The following is a 23,374-nucleotide window of genomic DNA, read 5'->3' as shown; positions in this document are numbered from 1 at the left end:
CCTAACCCAGAGATAGCAGCTGGAGGTAAATTCAAGGTCAGCAAGCTCTTCGTGCAGTAATTCATTCTATCTCATCTTCTTATCTTCTACTAACTTCCTTCTGCCCCTTTACTTACATCTTTCAACACCCCTAGCCACTTACTCCTGGGGAAATATACCCCTCACTCCCTTCTACAAATGAGCCAATAAATCCAGAACAAAGGGATTTCTAAGCTCTGCCTGAATAATAATGTCTAAAGTCTAGTTTATTAACATTAAATTTATCTTAATTGATAGAAAAAGCATAAAATTGTATGTAAGAGTTGGGTAACATGATGTTTTAATGTACATGTACATTTCATAATATTTGTATAACAAAATTTATATTAGATTAAAAGAATCTGTCTCTTCAGGCAAGTATCATTTGTTTGTGGTGAGAACATTCAAAATCCTTTCTTTTAGTTACTTTTAAAAATTCAATACCTTAATCATAGTGAACTTATTGTAAAATAATACTATATCACAAACTATTGATCCTATATAAGTGTAAATTCATGCAGTTAACCTGAATCTCCCTATTTCCTTCTCCCCTGCACTGTGAGTTGTGATGTCAACTTCTAAGAGACACTTTTTGCATTCTGCATGTGAGTGAAGTCATTTGGTACATATCTCTCTGCACTTGACTTTAGTTAATACAGTAATCTCTAGATCTCGCCACATTGTCACAAATGACAGGATTTTCAGGATGTCATAACTTTTCCAAGTTACCATTACATTCTATCTGTATAACACATTGTCTTTATTCATTAGTTGTACATGTCAATATTCCTCGATATCCTGCTTGTTGTTTGTTTGTTTAGTTTTTGTTTTGGTGTTTTAATTTCAGTAAAATTTGCCTTTTTCCTTTGTTGCACTACATAATTGTTCTGTGGATTGACTCCATCCTTATAAATACTATGTAAATATTTTATCCCCATTTTGTGGAAGAAGAGAGTAGAGACTCAGAAAAACTACATAGTAGTGTGTGCCTTTCGTTTTGGATATGACACTAAAGAACCTCTGAGGCATCCAAATATGTTGCTAATCATTGACTCACATAAGAAGATTCAAACAAATCCCAGAAGATGTTTTGAGGTCCTGGAAAAAATATTTCCTTCTTGAAGCTAATATTTGGATACCACATTCTGTATCCTTTTTGAAGTCTGCATTTCCTACCTGGCAACACATGAAGGGACTTTTTTTCTGGCGACAGAACTACTATATAAAGTGGAGGATATATTTGTACAGAGTTCATTCTGGGACAAAACCTAATTTTGAAATATCTTATGTCTTATTTCTAGTGTTTTGCAGTGAAAACATATTTCCCCATCCCCTTTGTAGCTATCATTTTAAATATGCAATCTTTATAATCTGGTTTCCATTCTGTTCATCTCTATTCATTTAATTGTCTCTTTAATACTGTTACTTTTACACTTTTTTGTGACTTTCCAAGATTGTGTGAAATATGTTGGTGGTGACCTCTAAAAGCTATCATCCTCTTTCTACTTGTATCACAGAAAGGAGACTTAGCTGGGTAGCACTGAGAATGTATTCATAAAGGTAGATAAGCAAGCCAATTTTGTCTGTGCATATAATGCAAGGGATAAAAGTAAGTGGCTTACCATACCCAAACATAGAAAAAGCAATATACAGCAAACCAGTAGCCAATATCAAAATAAATGGAGAGAAATTTGAAGCAATCCCACTAAGATCAAAGACTAGACAAGGCTACTCACTTTTCCCCAATCTATTCAATATAGTATTCAAAGTCCTAGCCAGAATAATTAGGCAACAAAAGGACCTCAAAGTGATAAAAAATTGGAAAGGAGAAAGTCAAAATATCACTATTTGCAGATGATACAATAGTACACTTAAGTGACCCTAAAAACTCCACCAGAGAACTCCTACAGCTGATAAACAACTTCAGCAAAGTGGATGGATATAAAATTAACTCAAATCAGTAGCCTTCTTCTATTCAAAGGATAAAAAGGCAGAGAAAGAAATTATGGGTATGATACTCTTCACAATAGTCACAAAAAAATATAAAATATCTTGGTGCAAGTACAACCAAGCAAGTTGAAAGATCTGTATGACAAGAACTTTAAATCTCTGAAGAAAGAAACTAAAGAAGATCTCAGAAGATGGACAGATCTCCCATGCTCATGGATTGGCTGGATTAATATAGTAAAACTGGCCATCTTACCAAAAGCAATCTACAGATTTAACACAATCTCAATCAAAATTCCAACTCAATTCTTCACAGAGATAGAAAGAGTAATCCTCAAATTCATTTGGAACAACAAAAGCCCAGGATAGTGAAAACTATTCTCAACAATAAGAACTTCTGGGGGAAACACCATCCCTGACATTAAGCTCTATTACAGAGCAATAGTGAAAAAAACAGAATGATGTTGATACAGAGACAGGCAGGAAGATCATGTACATCAATGGAATAGAATTGAAGACACAGAACTGAACCCAAACACTTATGGTCACTTGATCTTTGACAAAAAAAACTAAAACCATCCAGTGGAAAAAGACAGCATTTTCAAAATATGGTGCTGGCTTAAGTAGAAATCTGTATGTAGAAGAATGCAAATTGACCCATTCTTATCTCTTTGTACAAAGCTCAAGTCCAAGTGGCTCAAAGACCTCCACATATAACTAAATAAACTGAATTTATTAGAAGAAAAGTTGGGAAAGAGCTTTGAATACATGACACGGGGGAAAATTTCCTGAACAGAAAACCAATGGTCCAGGCTCTAAGATCAACTATAGAAAAATGGAATCTCGTAAAATTACAAAGCTTCTGTAAGGCCAAGGACACTGTCAGTAGGACAAAATGGCAACCTATAGACAGGGAAAAGATCTTTACCAATCATATATCCTATGGAAGGCTAATATCCAATATATACAAAGAACTCAAGAAGTTACACTCCAGAGAAACAAATAACCCTATTTAAAAATGGAGTTCAGAGCTAAACAAGAATTTACAGCTCAGGAATCTCAAATGGCCAAGAAGCACCTAAAGAAGTGTCCAACACCCTTAGTCATTAGCGAAATGAAAATCAAAATTCCCCTGAGATTCCATCTCACACCAGTCAAAATGGCTAAGATCAAAAACTCAGGTGACAGCAGATGTTGGAGAGGATGCAGAGAAAGAGGAACACTCCTCCATTGTTGGTGGGATTGCAAGCTGGTACAACCACTCTGGAAATCAATCTGGTGGTTTCTCAGAAAATTGGACATAGTACTATCTGAGGACTCAGCTATACCACTCCTGGGCATATACCCAAAAGATGCTCCAATATATAACAAGGACACCAGCCCCACTATGTTCATTGCAGCCTTATTTATAATAACAAGAAGCTAGAAACAACCCAGATTTTCCTCCACAGAGAAATGAGTACAGAAAATGTGGTTCATTTCCACAGTGGAGTACTACTCAGCTATTAAAAACAATGATTTCATGAAATTATTAGGCAAATAGATGAAACTAGAAAATATCATCCTGAGTGAGATAACCCAGTTAGAAAAGAACATACATGGTATGTACTTGTTGATAAATGGATATTAGGAAAAAAGCTAGAAATACTCAGGATACAACTTACAGACCATATGAAACTAAAAAAGAATGAAGACCAAAGTGTAGATGCTTCAGTCCTACTTAGAAGGGGGAACAAAAGAATCATGTGGGGTAGAGGATAGGAGGGACTTGGAGGAAGAAAGGCAGGGGAGGGGAGAAAATGGGGGAGGCAGGATCAGGTGTGGGAGGAGTCTGGGAAGATGTGCAGAGGGTAAGAAAATTGAACATTGGTGTATAGCATTGGGAGATGGGGAACTGCGGTAGCCAACAAAAATTCTCTGATGCCAGGAAAGCAAGAAGCTCCCAGGACCCAATAAAGGAGAGAGAGAACCTGTAGAGATCATATGGAGAGGTTAGGCATAGCCCCCAGTTAGGGATGGGGTCATTTACTCATCTCCAAAATTTTAACCCAAAATTACTCCTCTAAAGAAAATACAGGGACAAAGAGTGGAACAGAGACTGAAGGAAAGGCCATTCATAGACTGCCCCACCTGGGGATTCATCCCATATATAGTTGCCAAACCCAGACACTATTGTGGATGCCAAGAAGTGCTTGCTGACAGGAGCCTGATATAGCTATCCCTTGAGAGACTTTTCCAGAGCCTGACAAACACAGAGGTGGATCCTCCCAGCCAACCATTAGACTGAACACAAGGTCCCCAATGGAGGAGTAAGGGCAAGGACTAAAGGAGCCGAAGGGGTTTACAACCCCATAGGAAGAACAACAATGTCAACCAACCAGACCATCCAGAGCTCCCAGGGACTAAACCAGTAACCAAAGAGTACACATGGAGGGACCCATGGCTCCAGCTGCATAAGTAGCAGAAGATCGCGTCATCAGTGAGAGGAGAGGCCCTTGGTCCTATGAGGGTTTGATGCCCCAGCATAGGGGAATGCTAGGGTGGTGAAGGAGGAGTGGTTAGGTTGGTGGGGAGTACCCTCATAGAAGCAAGGGGAGGGGGGATAGAATAGGGAGTTTTTTTTGAGGGGAAACCGGGAAAGGGGATAATATTTGAAATGTAAATAAATAAAATATTCAATCAAAAATTTAAATAAAGAAAACACAAAATAAAAGTAATTGGCCTAACTGGCTTCGACTGAATTTCATTGGTCATCAGAAGGAGCACAGGAGAAGTGCTTCACTTTTAGAAATTCTGACACTGGGATAGAACACTGCATGGCTTTTATTAACATTTTAGAAATGAGAGGAAAATATTTTCTTTTCCGAATTAAGAACAACATTAAATACCTTCTTATTCTCTGATAACAGTTTTTATAAGAGCATCAAGTCTTTATTTTTCCTTCATCTTTTCTTACATTTCTTTTCACCAGAATGTATTAATTTTACATGATTGGTTCCATTATATGATTTTCATACATGTATAGCATATGTATTTTGCTATGTCATTCCATTACCATGTCTTGTCCTCCTCATTTTCATCCCCTTTTTTTATCAGCAAGTTTACACTTTATTTACCCAATTTCTAAAGGAAAGGGTCATCTAGCTTTTCAACAATACTAACAGTGCAAACACAAACATGTACTTTGACATGCAATATTCTTCTAGCTTGACCAGTTGCGTCAGTTGGTAGCCCAGTGTTAACGAAGAAAAAGATGGCACTTTGATTTTTCCTTTTTTTCCCACTAGACCCATCTAATTATGGATGTTTCTCATTAGTTATAATTGATGCTGACTGAGAATAAATGTTTTCATATTTATTCATTCATTCAGCGGATCATTGGTTCAATGCTGAATTTCTGGGTAACTACCTGGGTGAGACATCATACTAGGAACTGACAATGGTGTAGTGACCAAAGTAAACATATGGCACCAGTCTCCTAGAGGTAATATATAAATAGACTGGCCCTTCTCAATGCTCTAAGAAGGTTATGTTTCAATTAAAACCTGTACGAATAGCTTCTACTCGTGACCAATTGTGACTAATTCTAACTCGTGACATTGTTGTATTTAGTCAAGGGTAATATACATGCACATTTTTCACCAAAAGAAAAACTTAGAATGAAGGCTTAATAGTTTCTCAATACATTATAGATAGCACAGCCTTTATATATGACTGTACTCTAAGAAAATGTTCATATGGTAGAGAGAAGTGAGATGACGACATGACCTAAGCATGTTAGCTGTTCCAGGCCCCTTTCCACAGATTTAGGGCTGAAAATGAGAATATCAAGTGTTTATACAACATTAATTCATACAAGGCACCCCAAAGTGGCATGTAAACTCTCGTTTACTTTCTCATAAAACATGGCACATATCTTTTAACCCAATGAAAGCAGAGTATCTCAATTATTGTTGTCCTGTCAATCTGAGGACTCAAGAGATGATATCTTGTGTCCTATACTTGAACTCCATCAGTTGCATAAAAGATATGAAGCTACTTATTGGTGGTTGTTATCTGATTTTATGCAGAAAAAGAATGTGATACCACTTATAGAGGATCACTAAACTAAATGCAAAACACTTCTAAATATTTTTGTTAAGGAGTATTTATATTTAATCTCAATCTCTCTCTCTCTCTCTCTCTCTCTCTCTCTCTCTCTCTCTCTCTCTCTCTCTCTCTCTCTGTGTGTGTGTGTGTACTTAAAAACAGATGATTTTGGGAAACCAAGTAATGTGCAGGTCTATAAAGACATTTGTAGCATGCCTTCCACAACATAAATCACTTGCATATTACATTCTGTTTCCCTGCCTCCTACTTTCACTTACTTTTTCTTCTTCTCTCAATATGCATAAACTTTACTTGAAGTCACAACATACATATTCTCTCTATAAGCTGTACTATTTGCATACCTATACAAATACATTTCCCTTCCCCCATTTTTTATAAAAACACTATCCTGCTGTGTACATTAGTCTTCAGCACTTTGCATTATACGCAAACATGAATATTTTTCTACAGCCAAAATTTTCAGCCTAGTTATTTTCTTTCTGGTGGTGATGATTGAACTCAAGACCACACACTTAATAAGCACATGCTGTACACTGTGCTATATCCATAGTCCCAGATCTAATTTATTTTTTAATGGTTCATAAGATAGAGGGTACTTTTTAAATTTAACATTCTTCTACTTATAGATTTTTAAAATGTTTTATTTTTAGTAATCAAATGTTTCAATATTAACTTAGGAAATATAAGTATATCATTTTGCCCTGACATACACAATAGTAATGCTTTCTGCTGGTACTATCATTTAATATATTTTAACTTCATAATTGATATAATAATAAATTTAGATGAAATGTGCTATATGAATTCCAAAACCGGAGAGATAACATATCCTAATTTTTGATTATTTGATACTTAGATATCCCAAGGGAAGCAACTACTACAAAACAAAAATAGAAACAGAACTAATTCAGTAAGATAGATCACAGAAACATTTCATTATATTTTCTTTTGCAATTACAAGTTAAATGTATAATAGAGAAAAATAGAAATACCTCATTTACAGCAGTGACAATCTATAAGAGATATATGCAAATCTAATTGATGGAAGAATACAAAATATGACCTAAGTTAACAGAGATTTAAAGTTTCTCTTCAAGGAAAACCATGACAGTTTAAAGTGACAAAATTGCGAACTTTGAAACAGAAAAACACATTTATAGAGTTCCTAAATTCACATAGATGTGTATATGTATATAGATATAGATATAGATATAGATATAGATATAGATATATCTGTATCTGTATCTGTATCTATATGGATGGATAGATAGATAGATAGATAGATAGATAGATAGATAGATATAGATATATCTCCAAAGTTTCAAGAATATATTGAAAAAATCATTCATAAAAGGAGATTTATTGTATCAGATATTATCAAATGTGGAAAAAAAGTATCAGCTAAAATAGCAGGATTAGGACAAGATCCTATACATGAGGAAGCAGAAGCAGAAGGATGTCTATGAATTTACAGCTAGCTTGCTTTGCACAGTTAGTTCCAGGACTAGAACTAGAGCTGTTGTTGATAACCCTTGTCTCCAAAGAAAGAAAATTAATTTTTTTTCAAGTTTCAAGTTCTGATTAGGTACTATATTGTTGAGATTTCATGGGTACAGTTTCCCTGCCATTTATTGAAGACACTGACCCCTGGCAGTCATCATGTTACTCTGACTCCTACCATCTTTCTGTCATTTCTTCCAGGATATTTCCTAAGCTTTATGTTTAGAAGTTGTGTTATGTACCACATGGGGTTGGGGACCCTATGGTCAGTTTACATCTTAACCTGTAGTGGTTTTCTGTAATGGTCTCTGCTGCAAAAAGCAGCTTTTTTGGTGAGAGCTGGTAGCTAAACGTTACTGTTAGAACAACATCACAATTCCCATGAATGGGGAAAATCTCACAAGGCTTCATCCCCAGATGATGAGCTACAAGCAATTATATGCACTAAAAGAGGGAGAATCAGTCTTCTCCAGAGACAAGCCCCCTGAAAGGTTATCCAATCCCGAACAGTTTTAAATATGTACACATATGAGCAGCAACAAATGGACTTACCAAGTCTTATATATGTGTGTGTATATATGTATGTGCATGTGTATGTATATGTACACATACACACACTAAGAGGCAATGAATTTCAGAAGTAATGTGGGAGTAATAGGAGTTGGAGAGAGGATACAGAGGGTAAAATGGTATAAATACAATAGATATGTATAGAATTCTCCAAAATTAAAAAAATCAAATGGATAATAAAGTCTTAATTTTATATCCAAACATAATAGTTTAACAATGATTATCTATAAATATCATCATTCATGTTAATGAGATATTTTATTTTTGTTTACCTGCGACTATTTTGTCAAAGCCTAAAATTGTTTTTTAGACCTTATTATACAACAACCCAAATGACCATTTTTTTAATTTGGGTTTTATAATTGTTTTAAAATATATTTATTTATTTGTGTGCGGGAGTGGAGTGTGTGGGGGTGTGTGCACCCACTTCCCATAGCAAATGTGTGGAGATTAGAGGATGGCTGGCAGAAGTTGGTTCTCTGTTTCTACCATATGGTCCTTAGGATTGAACTCAGGTCAATAGACTGGCTCATAACTGGCTCCATAATTGTGAATTATTATACAGGAGCCTCATAACTTTGCCAATATAGTATGAAATGGGGGAAGTATTATATGATTGTATGATTGCGTTTTAGCATTTTAGTGAACCTTGGCAGATACTATCACACAGGCCTATGATTTTTACACGTATCTTTCACTATCAAGGAAGGAAGGCCAGAAGTGTTAGAGGGACTATTTTTCTTAGTACTATTCAGGTGCTAGGGGGAGCTTTAATGTTCAGTTACTCGCTCCAGTTACTGTTCACTAATAGCTATGATTCTCTGCTATTCCATGTTTGGGGTAGAAATTTTCTCTATGTCTAAGGAATCAGAGAACTGTTCAGCTTCAGTTTATTCAGTATTATTGTATAATAATGATAGCGGTGACTAAACCTCCTTTCATGAGACTGAAGAAAATGGCTCTAGCTCTAGAAATATAACTACTTAAAATGTTATTTCTAGAGCCCTATAGAAAAATTAATTGCATTGGTATTCAATAATTGATGCATATTTTATCTGAAATAAAAGACTACTGAGTTATCAAGAATAGAGTAATAGTATTTATAACACAGTCTTAGCATGTGATATGTTATAATACAGAGCATTGGCATGCATTACCTCATTTAATCTTTATTATCTCAATAAATATTGTTACCCTCACTTTTTAACAAATAGGTGCAGCAACTCAGAACCATAAAACTGGTATTTTTATTTAAGTGTTCAAATCAAGAACTTTAATTCTTCATGACTCTGGGCTATTAATATCAATATTAAGAATGAAGGAATGACAGGATATTTAGAACATTAGAGGGAAAAGACTCCTTGGAGTGAGGTATTCTAGATTTTTGAGGCAGGAGAGAGATATGGCTTATAAGGTTCATTCTCAATTTGTACTTGTGGTTCAAGCCATCTGTTCTATCCTTATATAGCAGAAAACATGGGTTTCCTGAAGACCATTAACCAGATGTGTAAATGCTTCAAGGGATAGTACAAAATTAGGTGAAAGGAGAGAGTCATCCTGGGGATGGGTTAGGGAGGGCTTTACATATTCTGATATAAGTGATTTGAGGATCAGAAGTTACTGATGTGCCTTTGTCCACACAGCTGCTTTGTGATCAATCCTCAGAATCAGGTGAAATATTTAAATCACCATCCTGGACTTCTGGCTGTGAAGAATGACTTGTTTGTTCTGAATGGCAGTAAATTAACCATCCCGACCATAACAAATGGATTAAAACACTTCCATGCGTATGAGAATGATATCTCATAAGTGGGTTATGAGTACAGTGGTGACTGGGTCAAGACAAAAACTTCAATATCCAAATGAGTCATCCCACAGGTTAATATCAAGAGATTATGTAAACAAATGTCTCTTTTGTGCATTCAAATCTCCCAGTCCTGCAACTGCTTGAATGTGATATCTGTGTCCAAAGGAGGGCAAAAGTGTAAGAAACTGAAGCTTATAGACTGGCATTATGTTGATATGCAAGAACATTTTACAAAATCCTGCTCCATGACGGGAGAACCAAACTATAAAATGGAACTGAGTGCTAAAGAACTAGAGGGAGACAACTTCTACAAATCTTCAAATTGATGCAATTTATTTCAAAAATATTGGGACCAATATCTAGTAGGAAAAATAGACAATGTAAATATTCATAACTTTTAATTATTTGATTCATTGGTGATTTTCCTTACTATTCTTAGAAGAACAACTATTCTGAGACTTGATCTGTCTGCTTAAAACTTTGTTCACTCAATAGTCTATCACAAAGAACCATGGATGAGACAGTGAAGTGTGGCATATGTTCACTAGGCACTGAAGGGACAGAAATGATGTAGGGACACATTAAGCTTAGCAGACAGTAGCATAGAGAAGAAATATTTCAAATAAGTGGAATCAAGGTCTAGAAACATCTGCAATACTATATACATATATAGACCCAGGCAAATCAACTAAATAACTTTCTGAATGGTAGAGAGATGACAGCAGACATGTTGTAATGATGGAACAGATAATTTGCTAAGGGCTCCTCCAATCAAAATACAGTTCCTCCACTGACCTGCTAAGACCTGTTAGAGTACCCTGTCAGGAGCTGTGCATATTCAGAAAGCTGAAGTATTATGGTGCTGGAAGAGAGTTAACCAATTAGTGAGGATTTATTTTTATCTGATCAGTCCTTTAGTTCATTGCTTATTAAACAGAACAAGAGATTCTAGAAAGATATGATCCAGGAACAAAAAGTTTAGAAATGGAAACATTCTCTGTATCTATGGCAGAGTTGCCCAAGACTCTGGTGGATAAAAATTCTCCCTTTGGGTAATGGCAAATCATATGGTATTTAATATTATTCCCATAATAGAAAGTGTAGAACTGAGACTAAAAGAAGTTGGGTAAACCCTGAATTTCAGCCTGGAGATATGATCACCCAAACATAGTTTTGTTTTGTATCTTTACCATATGGCCTGAGGAGGAACAGAGATGGTGTGAAGACATTTCCACAAGCTGCAATTTTACAAACAGACACACCTACTTCCACTAGCTACAAGGAGTCATTTATATACCTAAATGACAAGTTAGAAAGTACACAAGACTCTCTAGATTTATCTCAGAGGACATGCAAAAATTCTAGCCTGTTTATCAGGATCGATTTTCTAAGTCCTCTACATATTTTAGGTTTTACTTCCTGCATTGAGGTAGGAGGTATCTGTGATCAGTGAATATAAAAGTACTTGTAACTAATCACATATGAATTTTCCCAAAAATGACAGTAGAAAATGAGGCCATTTATCTTTGAATAAAATAAGTGTGTGGGCTTTTGCCTGCCCCCACCACCTCTATGTGAGAGCACAGCAGCTCAGCTTTCAGTTTCCTTTCCTCTCAAAATGCCCAGAGGGACCATATTTTTGTTTAATGACCTTTAGAATGATTCTTTAGAAATCTGAGGCTATCAGTGTTGGAAGCAATGCGAAAATAATTGTGGATTATTGTTGTATGACGTTAGTGGCAGCTGGGCTGATTTTTTTCCTTGCTGTTTAGACTTTTCTTCATTTTCCCAGAAACCTTATATCCCAAGGTTTAGCTCAGAAGCAAATCTCATATAGGTGATAAACCTTGCCAGACATGCTATGTAATATAATTTCAGACAGACTCTTAACTGTTCTTCAGAAAGACCCCAGGGAGTAAAGCAGCCTTATATCTAGATGTCCACCATTGTATTACTTTTATTTACTCTCTGAAAATATGTTTGGGTAGTTGTAGTGGACATATCGCTTGAACATCATGCCTACGAACTTAAGTGCCAATTTTTGTGCTTTGTTGCCAAATCTACTGCTAACAAAAAAAAGTTATAGTGAAAAACTAATAAATGAGTACTTGGTCTCACAAATAATTTATAAACATTTATAGGCACTCACAGCTGGGGACTGAGAGTCAACACAGATGCCAACATTTTGTGAGTGCTTGAGATATGTGTATGGAATGTGGGGGTAAGGAAGAGTAGATGCAGATGTTACATACACTACAGCAGATGAACGGAAAAATACTTTCAGCTATTGTCCACATAGTCCACTTTGTAATCAATTTTATAAATACCTCAACTGACACACTCAGAAGATGATAAATACAATTTTGTCTTAACTGTTCAGTACTCCTTTATAGCTGCCTGCTGGGTTTCCATTAACGTTTGTACAATGGCTAACAATTTGGTTAAAACTTTCCAGTTGAAATGAGAGAGACTTAAAGCAATATATAAAAGTAGTTTGAGAAAATTCCCAAATCAAAGCTACTTGCCTGAGTATTCTTCTATACTTGGTGGCTAACTACATGTCACTCTCTGGAAAAGTATCATACATTCCTTTCTTGGGAAGTTCAAAGTAGCATCAAGACTTACACATCAAAAGGAAAGGAGAATTTGTTCCAAAAATAAAAATTTCTTCTTTTTCATGTAGGAATAAATTCATAAAGCAAGTAGTTGATTTCTTTATGCTGTTACTATACCAAAGTGCACCTTCACTTTCTGTTTCTAAGGAAATTCTGAGCTCTAATTTGCTAGATTCTGTCCTATCCCTTTTGAGCACAAGTAAGGAGATTCTGAGATATCAATATTTTGTGTTTTTTGAGGGGAAGGGGTTGTTGTTTATTTGGTTTTTTTTACAACAGATGATATCTAATAAAACACTTACAAACTTCAACGCTAATGTAAAAGCCTGCTCTAAATATTTTGTGATGATTCAGAATCCCATCAAAAATGCTACATGGCCAAATGAACCATTGTCCCTTCGGACTCTTAGGAAAGACCCTTAATTAGAAAGAACAGGACACTAAAATAATATTTAGCAACAGTTAACATTACTCTATATGTGAGTCTTGCATTCTGTGTGCTTGCATGCTTTTCTGTTTTTGCTTAGTACTTCTGAAGTCCTGTTGCTTTAAGAGTCAAGTTTTAAAGTGACTCCTGATGTTGTAACTAATGATACTTGATCTGGATAAAATAATATGCATCTATGATAGTGCCTGGACATTGTTTATACTTCTTAGTTACACATTTGGAAGAGCATGTGGAAGAATACAACCATGCAATTTTACCTTGCCAATTCTATGTCTTAGGCGTGTGAATATTTATTTTTCACTTATGACTATTTTCCCTGCAGGAATGCAAGCCAAAAATGTGGAGAAGCATAATAATACAGAAAGGAAATGCTCTTCTCATCCAAGAAGTTCAAGAAGAAGATGGAGGAAATTATACATGTGAACTTAAATATGAAGGAAAACTTGTAAGACGAACAACAGAATTGAAAGTCACAGGTAGGAGATTGTTCTATCACAGTATAACAAATGAAATTTTAAGTAAAACTTTACTTGATGCGGAAGAGTTTTTTTTTTTTCAAAGAAACAACTTCCTGTACATTTAGAATTGGAAGCAAATCAAGCTGTTGGCAATATCATTATTAGTAAGTTCCAGTGAACAAAAGATGTATGTGGAACATGTGTGATTAGAGGTCAAGGGCTCATTGGCTGCGTATGTGTTCTCTGCTATTATGAAATGTTCTTAATTCTTCAATCCACTGCTGATTGTGAATGTAGGACTCTGAAAAGATGCTGAAAGAATTCCGAGATGTTGACTTAACTTGTGTTAAATCTCCATGTAAGTGAAAACTGCTTTTAGATTAGGGATTTTGGAGGGATTTTGGAATGAAATCTATTGAACTTCATTTACACAAAAATTTTTATGTTAGGGTTCTTAGATAGAGGAACTCCAAGTGAGAGAAAAAACAAATGAGTAAAAGTTCAAAGGAATTTAAGAGAATGTGTCAGAATAATCTTACTTGATAGGATAGATATTTTAGTAGTTGATTTTAACCACATAGGATGGAATCTAAAACTATGATGATATTTTTCACAAGAGATATTCTGCTCACTTTTCTTTGTTCATGTGCAAATCTTGGTTAATTTACCTGTAAATCAGTTGGGTAGTTCTTACCTAAAATTTTTGGACCAGAAGTGATTCATAGTTCATTTTTTAAAAATTTTTGAAAATTCACATATAAATAATGAAACAGCTTAGAGATAAGACTCAGGTATAATGCAAAATTAATTTATGTTATATAAAATACCTTACACAAATAACCTGTCAGTAATTTTACACAATATTTTCTTATAATCTATTGCATGATGTCAAGTATGGACCTTTTTGTGGTATTATCTTGATATTCAATAAGTTTTTGATTTTGTAGCAATGAGGAGTTGGCATTTAGAAGTTGCATTAATAGTCGTAGGAATAATGTACTTAAGCCTTGCATATCTAATTACCTAAAGCTGACATCATTTAGTTGATTAATGATGACATATACTTGCAAATTTTAAGTAATTTTTTTAAAAAAGAATACTTTTGTTTATCTTTGCCTGATCTTTTAGGGCTAGTTTTAAAATAGGATGTCTTGAGAGTCTCTGAATTTAGATGTATCACTCACAAGTTCAGGTAAATTTTTAATTTCCAAGTCTCAATTCACTAGTTCACATTCCATCTTGATAAATAACCATTTTATTTCTTAGTTTCAATTTGCAAAACACCTCCTGTGAAAGTTTAAATAGTTCTTTGGATTAGAATTTCATGTTCTTTCTCTGTATGAATTTTCAAAGTAACTACCATGTTGGACTAATCCTAAGTAGCAAAGATCTGTTTTTGATTATTTTGTGAGTTCTTCAATGTGAACTAAAGCTCCATGACACATTCATGGCAGAAGATTCAATCACAGACTTATCATTAATAAGTGACCTGACCATGAACAAGACATGGTCACTTTGACCATAACTACAGATTCTTATCAGATACATGCTAAGCCCTTGTGTTTGGCAACCCTTTATTAAAGTTTATGACATTATAGTAGTTGGCTTGGTTTTAAGCTGAACTATAATAAAGCAGGCATTAAGCCTCCTTTACAGTCTTATCTAATGGATTTTGGTGAGAACAATTTTTTTCTTTAGTTTTATTCCAGATCCTGGAAAAAACACAGCTAGTGTTGCTTATTATATGCATTTATATCACTTTAATCTACATGTGCTTAATTTTTATATAATTAAAGTATGGGTTTAATAATTCACTGACTACCATTTAGAGGATCTCAAAAGTTAATGTTTATCAGAGACATGTGGAAAGAAGCACCAAGGATAAATATGAGAATCTTTAAATTCAGATTCCCAGACCCATCTACAAGATTCGAATTTAGTATATCAGTAACAATTTGTCTTTTTGTTGAGGCACTTCTGTTCTATATGTCTCAAGGATCAAGAATGCTTTGAAAGAGAATGCTAGAAGAGAGGATGTTGGTTAATTAAAAAGGTCAAAGTTATAGATTTGATTTTCTATGTTACAGTTGACATACATACTATAAACACATTCTCACAGGTTTGAAATCATTTCCCTTCATCTACTAAGAGAGAACATGACAACCCGGGTGGTTGATAACCAAGAGAAACATGGCAAGAGAATATGTGGACAAAGCAACTTCAATCAATGAAATCAGTTATTTATTCACTAAATATTTACTGTGTGAGACAGACCAAAAAATGACCCAAGAGCCAGAAAAATCATTCAGAAATTCTTTCCAAGTCACTCAGTGAAAATCAGTCATATGAAAAGATAGAAAGATATATATATTTAATTAAAGAATGTGCATGTAAGTTTTGAAAATGGCTTCTAGGTATAGAAGTTTAAGTTGCTATATGAAAGCTGATTCTTTTTTTTTGTAGTATTATATGCTTTGTACAGTCAGCATCATGAAAGCAATTACAGTGATTTTCTTCTCATCATTCAAAATCTAAGGCCGGCATCACATAAAACAAAGCCTACTCATAATTGTTTTGAATCTAGTAGCATAAAGACACAGGCAGAAATAATAGTATTTGTTAATTATAGAATCATGTGGATTAAGGTAAGATGGCAAGTGTACACGTTTTATAAGATCATCAATTTTAAAAGACTGTCTCTCCACTGTTATTTGAAATTTTATGAATCTAAAAAACATGTCTTCAATAAAACAAATGTTAAGTGCTGGATAATTTAAGTAGATCAAGTTTTAAAAGGTCCAGATATTAAAAAATGATAAGTTGAAAAGTTAACCTTTGATAACGAAATGATTTCCTATATGAACCATTTTCAATAATATTTCCCCAAATGGCTTTCTTATTGCATCAAAATGGGATTTGTCTAAAATGCATGTCCCTGCAACACATTTATTATATAAATCAAACCGTACTTGTAGAATATTATTATAATTTTTTTTTATTTCTTTCAAAGCTGCATATGAATAAGTAATAAGATAGAACAGAAAACATACACAATTGCACATTTAGATCATTTGTTCAATGTGCCCATAGCTAATAGTTTTATTTCCCACAGTATATTTTATGTGGCTGTTTGCAATTTTGTAGGATTTCCCCCTTTAGTCTCATATGGCATTTGTGCAAAGGACTAGTTGAAGTAATCAGATAAGATGGGAGATTTGGGTCTTAGAAGGTGAAGACATAGATCAGGTGATAATGGAAGAAGCAAGAAAGGAATGAGAGAAGATGAACAAGATAATGGAATAGGGTCCCTGGGGTGAGCAGTTGTCTGCCTTAAGAAGGTTGAAGAGAGACATAAATTACTGAGATGTTAAAAAGGAACAAAAGGATATTCTAACATGAACTGCCTTATTCTCCTGGTGAATCATTCATAAACAAATGCTTTGGTGCAGCCTTTTAGAAATGAGCATTTGCCATTTAGAAAATGAACCCTAGCAACCTGTTCTCTGCTGAAGATGGAAATAAAAAATAAAAGGAAAAGTATTTGAATAGTTGAATCCAAACAGTAGGTAACCCTCCAATGAATTCTCAAGTGCTTCAAGCATCCAAACAAGTCCTATATATGAATGAGGTAGACCAATGATCCTAGCCAATAGGAACAAATTGCAACATACTACTGTTCCTCAGTGCTGTCAAATGAGAGTAGGGTCCATTATTACTAGATTCTGTGAAATTTTTGTAAAGAAATGATAGAAGTCTATTTTAGTGTGGAAATTCCTGAATTGAAATGGACTCTATGAAGCATACAAACTATGTTGGTTGGCTAAATTGAATTTAGCAATTGTTCATTTATTTTCTTGCCTTAAGCAATTTTGTCCAGTAGGACTTTGTTTTGTTTCATTTTGTGTTAGAACAGGTTTCATTTATGTAGCCCTAGCTGACATGAAATTTGCTATGTAGATCATGCTGGCTTTAAGCTCACAGGGATTCACCAAGATTTTCCTCAAGAATGCTAAGAGTAAAGGAGTGTTCCACTGTATCTGGCATGCTCAGTAGGACTTTTAAACAAGCTGCTATGTGGCTGGCTCAGAATTTATTTCCACCTCTAATAGTGAAAGAGGGAATGCTTTAAATCCTAGAGAGTGTTGAAGAGAGTAGAATAGACAAGCTGAAAAAAGTATTCAGTAACTATCCTAGTCACAGCATCTAATAGACTGGTCGATCCAACTGGAGAGTGAAGGAGCACACTTTATGGATGTAATACTGCAGAATGAATATTGACAAATTGATTACCTTACATAGAAGAGCATTCCAGACAATGAAGCATGTTGGTCTTGGGTATTACAGATGAATTCAAAGCTCCAGGATAAAATACCTACCTTGGCTTTGCCTTGAAGCAGTGTGATAGGAAGCACCAAAAGAGACAACACATTGCCATTTGTTTTCTCCTTCATGTTCTCTCTGAGCAAGCAGTTGACATGATCTGAATGCATGTGTCCTGATTATCACACAGAAATGGATCTCATTTGTACATTTTCTATGACTTAATTAGGAAAGACCTCAGCTGTCAGTAGTTCTTGGCTGCATTAAAGAACTTTCACATAACTGACTGAATTTCATAATGAATTGCTCTTTTGCCCAGTCACAGGTGCATACATCTTAGGACCCAAACTGGCTTGCACCAAACTCATTGCCATTCCTCTTAAACCTCCCCCTCTGTTTCTGAGTAACACTAGCATTTTTCTCAACGCCTCCTGACGGCACACCCCGGATAGTGTCACACTGACTTACGTGTTTTAAAGTGTTCTGATGTTCTATCTCCTTTCTAGGCCATCTTCTCAGATCATTTTGTGTTGCCGCTACTCTAGGCCCTCAGTGAGTTTAGCTGTTTGGGAGTGATAAGAGGCAAAACTGTTTTCTTCGTCAACTAGCTTATTTGCAGTTTAATAGATATTTCAATCCTGTAACTTGCAGATATGACTAATGGTGGGGAATTCCAGCAACTCTTCAGGGCCTGTGCAAGCTCTTCTCAGACTGTCACATCACAATTCCTTGCCTGCAGGTGGCCAGTTGTACCCTCTAGAAACAAGGCCAACCCTATCGCTGACCTTGAGATATTAGGTGGGGGAAATCCTGCTTAGAATTATGGAAAGGATGTCTTTGGGTGTCAGGTGAAACAATGTTTTTTCTTTCTCCTTCATCACTCTTAGTGTATCTCTGTTCTCTCCATATTTCCTTCACTGTGTTCTAACCTATGACATGAGAATATCTATTAACCCTGATGCTGACAGCCGGGGTCAAAGGGATCACCAGTTTCTGTCCTAAGAAAATGTTTATGTCATGTTGCTATGCCCTGCAGGGAGATAAATGAGCATGGTTAACTATCCTGTCAGCAGAAAGGCTGGCTTGTTTCTCTCTAAAACCAGAGACTATGAGCATATTCATTCTTGTGGGCTGATTTCACAGGCAGCTATGCAGGATCACAGACCAGAGGTGAGGGTGTATGTGTTAGAGAACACAGCAGCAGAATCTGGCAAATGAGTCATATCCTTCTCAGTCCATCTCTAGAGGCAATCTAGCACCAGGGGTCCTCAATGACTCTCCTTCCTGGCTTCTATGACATCAAGGAGGTGGTAGAGTAGGCTATTTAAGGAAAGGATTGCATTTTGATTCTTAGATGTATGCACTGTGATATTCATAGAAATGGATTTTTCTTCAGTCCAGTGTGTTTATTTGTAAGTTTCATCTACCTTGCTTTGCCTAACTTGAAAACATTGATTTGATCAAGCAGAGAATAGTCTATCAAGTGCTCCTTCTGTAAAACAGAGAGCTGGGACTTCGTATAGAAAGAGACTAGCCATGAACTCAGTCTAGTAGAGTGGAGGAGTGACTCAGAGAAGTCCAATTTATGGGGTCAGACATTATACATCACATCTATTCAGAGCTCCCAACAACCTCTTAGCATTGATGATATTTTTCTCAAGTTTAACAAGGGAAATGAGGGGTTAGAAAGAGTAAAACCCTTGCCTATGGTAAGTGACAGATCTAATAAGCAATGGAGCTAAGATTTCATTCCATATTTCTTTCAAATGTTGCTCCTTAAGCACTCTGTTGCAAGCAATACCGAGAGCTCCTGCATATAACTGTGTTAAGTAAATGTCAGTAACTCGTTTCCACTCCCCGTTTCTGCCTGCTCCATGCTCTCCAGTTCTTTGTCTACCTACATTTTGTACTTCTGTAATTTGGGAAGCCTTCACAGACTTGTCTTACCATCACCTGTTTCATTCGGCTCAAGGCAGGTTTACATGGCTTTGTCTGATGACGATAATTTGTAATTATTTTGGAGTTCCCTTTTCTTTAGATTTGCCTTCACAATCTCTTTAAAATACTCCAAACTTTACTGTTCTCTAGAGATTCAGAGTAATAATTATAGATCTATGTTCATTGCTATGTGTGCATTTTTTGCTATGGGCTTTTATGTACATGAGCTCATCATAATAAAAGAACATGTAAAGTATGCCATTTTGTTTTTAATTCACAGACATAGCAATTGAAATTAGAAAACAAATTTCTCAGGGTTCCATAGCAGCTACATGAGAGTTTTGCAGTAAAAACTCAGGTGTTTCTACAAAGCCTGAATCACTTCTGTTACAAGATGCTTATAGAACTACCTAGAGCTCATGATAATATGATCTGGTTTGACTAGAATTGGTGCTCTTATAGAGAGAAAGAAAAAAATCTTTGTGCTGAGCAAAATATCTAGTGGAGATACATTTAAATATATACACATATGCACACACAAACACATACAGATAACTGTATAAAACAAAGGGTTTTTCTGTGAGGGAAAAAGCATATATATTTTTCCCGAGCCAGAAAACTATGATCCAAACACAGAATCTAATAGTGTGTCAGTCTGAAATTATTAATATACTTGGCTGAAACTCAATGTTTTATTTTTATTGAAAATACTAATATTTTGCCATGTTGATTTGAAGAAAATAATATTAGAAATGCAACAACTGTGTTTGGAAATTAACAGTCAAATTACAGTGCTATTCTTAAAATGACTATTTTCACTGTCATCATTGTTGTTTCTGGAAAGCTTGAAAAGGTGACCTTGTAACAATTTTACCACAAGAAAGGAGTCCAACAAATAGTCTAGTACAGATGGTTATTATTATTAAAGTGCTTCAGTTACAGGGGATGCATTTTGAAGAAGAAGAAGAAGTTAACTAGGGACTATGTAATACCCAAACAAAAAGCTACATGCATAAGTATTTAGAACCAAACAATTTCATCTAAGGAGATACAATCTTGTGAAATAGTTTGTCAATTAAGATGGTCAGAAAAAAATATTGTTGTTCATATAAATGAATTTTTGCAGCCAGCAAAGACATTTTAATGATGTGTGAGGCAAGAAGAAAGGCTGCTGAAAGAAAGCTGAGGTGGAAATTAGTCCCGAGGACAAGCATGCTGAGAAGGCTGGCCCTTTCCTGTCCGCAATCCCTTATGTCATTATGGTTCATCCCAGTGGTTTATAAAGGCAGTTAAATGTCCTCTTTTCACTGTCAAAGGGGGAAGATAATCCATCAGTTTGAATCTATAAATCATTTCTTTGTACCAAGCATACTTTATAACCTAAGTGTTGCTGATTTGGCATGATGTTCCACTGGGGATCTGGAGGAGCAGCTGGCAACTGCCGGATGCAGCAGCCTAAGTGATGAGCTGTATGGGCACAGGTCAGGTAGGAAAGAAAGTTGATTCTTTTCAGGGCAATGGCTCTTTAACCTTCTTTTTTTTTTCTTTTTTATTTTTTTTTATTGGATGTTTTATTTACATTTCCTATGTTGTCCCCTTACCCCATCCCCCACCCACCCCGGAACCCCCAATCCCCTCACCCCTCCTCCTTCTTCTCTGTGGATGTAACCTCTATCTATTCCCCCCCACTCCCACCTTCTTACCTAGCTTAGGCATCTACTCGCTCTCACTTGTGTGTCTAGAATATAGTAGTCGTTTAGTTTGTTTGGATCTTTCACACCAGAGGTTATCTATACTATGTGATAGCTTTACCTATGTTGGGGTAAGAGACAGATCAGCAGTAATAATGTTCACGTGTTTGTAGATTAGCTCCCTGAGTGATTTGCCCATTTGTAATAGTTAAGATGTCATAGGCTCATGATTAACTCTACCATAAGAGTTGTCTGAGAAATCAAAGTTACTTTATTTTTTTTACTTTTTCTGATAATAAGATATTTTAGTACGTTGAGAATGTAGTTCAGTTGGTTGAATATTTGCTTAGCATGCACAATTGTCATGATTTCAAATCCCAGTACTGTATAAACCAGGTCCATAATCCCTGTACTTGGTAGCATCTTTAGCTACAGAGCAAATTTGAGGCTAGCCTGAGACATATGAGAGCCTATTTCCCCAAAAAGGATATTTAAAATTATATTTTAGCTACCTAGACCTTTTTCTACTAAAGCCAAACATTTCTTGATATTTTTAAATTTAAATGTTATATGAATAAAATGATTTTTATGATTCAATTGAATTTAGCTCCTGAGTAGTACATAAAGTACAAAGTGAAAAGAACATTTTAGGACAAGTGAATAAATACTAATGCTGTGATTATTAATATAGTGCTTTTAATATTCTATGTGTTTATATCTCTGTAGTGCGGATGAATGTGTGTATACTTGTTTACATGTAAGTGAGCTTACATATGGAGACTCAAAATTGTTCTTTTCAATCACCATCCACTTTATTTCTTGAGGCAGGGTTTCTCCATGAACCTGAAGATCTCTCAGTGAGTCAGGATGGCCAGTTTGCCCTGTAGAGCCCTTGTTTCTGCCTCTAGAGTACTGGAATTACAGGTGACTGCTCCACCTGCCAAGATTCATTCATATTCTCTATCTCTCTCTCTCTCTCTCTCTCTCTCTCTCTCTCTCTCTCTCTCTCTCTCTTTCTCTCTCTCAACATGAGTTCTGGGAAAATTAACTATAAATCTGAGAATATATAACTCAATGATAATAGTGCTTGCTTTACATTCTCATATCTTGAATTCCCATTTCCAGTAACCCACCAAAACAGAAAAATAGCAGACTGAGTTTGGGGAACTACTTAGTTGATATAAGTTAGATTCTGAATAGATTAAAAAGACCATCTAGGGGAAGAACAGATGCAATATTTCAGAGAAAATGACATTTGATGATAGAGGCTCTAAAAGCATAGTGGCTAGATATACAAAAAATTACATATTGAAGAGATTTTTCAGATATATAAATAACCATTTGTTCTCATGTTGATTTGTCTGTGTGTGTTTGTGTGTTGTTTTATTATTTTGTTTTAGTAGTAGTATGGAAAATACTGGATTTTGATGAAATGGGGGAGAGTGGAAGAAGCTAGATTTTTGTGAAGAGTTTCAAGAATTCTGTGTCAGCCGTGTTTTATTTGAGATACCTACTAGATACTTTCTAGAGCGCATTGAGTAGACAGTTAGATATATGAGTCTGGCATTCAGGGAAAAGTGTGGGCAAGAGATAATAAATTTTAGAGTTGTCTGCATGGTGTATAGGGCAGGATACAATGAAGTACTAAATTGTGTGGGACAACTGATGATTGCTATAGGAGATCAATGCAAACTACAGCTCCTGGGCCCTATGTTAAAGATCCTTGCTAGAATCATGACAGTGCGAGAAAGCCACTCATCATGATTTTTCCAAAGCTCATCAAATTACTAAATATCAAGCACGATGTTTGTACCTGCATTTTGCTGATATGTGGGGTAACTTTCTGTATTTAGCTGACATTTGAATCTTTAGAGCAAGAGAAATACAACTTAGCTGATGCTAAAAATCCAGTCACTATTAGATAAGCTGGGGACCTATTAGTCACCATAAAG

The 23,374-nt window shown here is 35.5% G+C and overlaps 1 protein-coding gene across 1 annotated transcript in view; it reads left to right on the top strand.

Annotated features, from left to right (window-relative positions):
• Window positions 1-23,374, top strand: part of Il1rapl2 (interleukin 1 receptor accessory protein like 2) — a 1,099,213-nt gene that overhangs the window by 601,166 nt on the left and 474,673 nt on the right. Inside the window, exon 5 of the mRNA XM_028770319.1 lies at window positions 13,338-13,491. Coding sequence (XP_028626152.1) covers window positions 13,338-13,491 — 154 coding nt within the window. The remainder of the gene's footprint in view (window positions 1-13,337; window positions 13,492-23,374) is intronic.

This window comes from Grammomys surdaster, unplaced genomic scaffold (assembly GCF_004785775.1).
Source record: "Grammomys surdaster isolate TR1022 unplaced genomic scaffold, NIH_TR_1.0 200, whole genome shotgun sequence".
Classification (NCBI taxonomy): domain Eukaryota; kingdom Metazoa; phylum Chordata; class Mammalia; order Rodentia; family Muridae; genus Grammomys; species Grammomys surdaster.
Note: the sequence above shows the minus strand (reverse complement) of the source record. Positions and strands in the feature narration are given on the sequence as shown.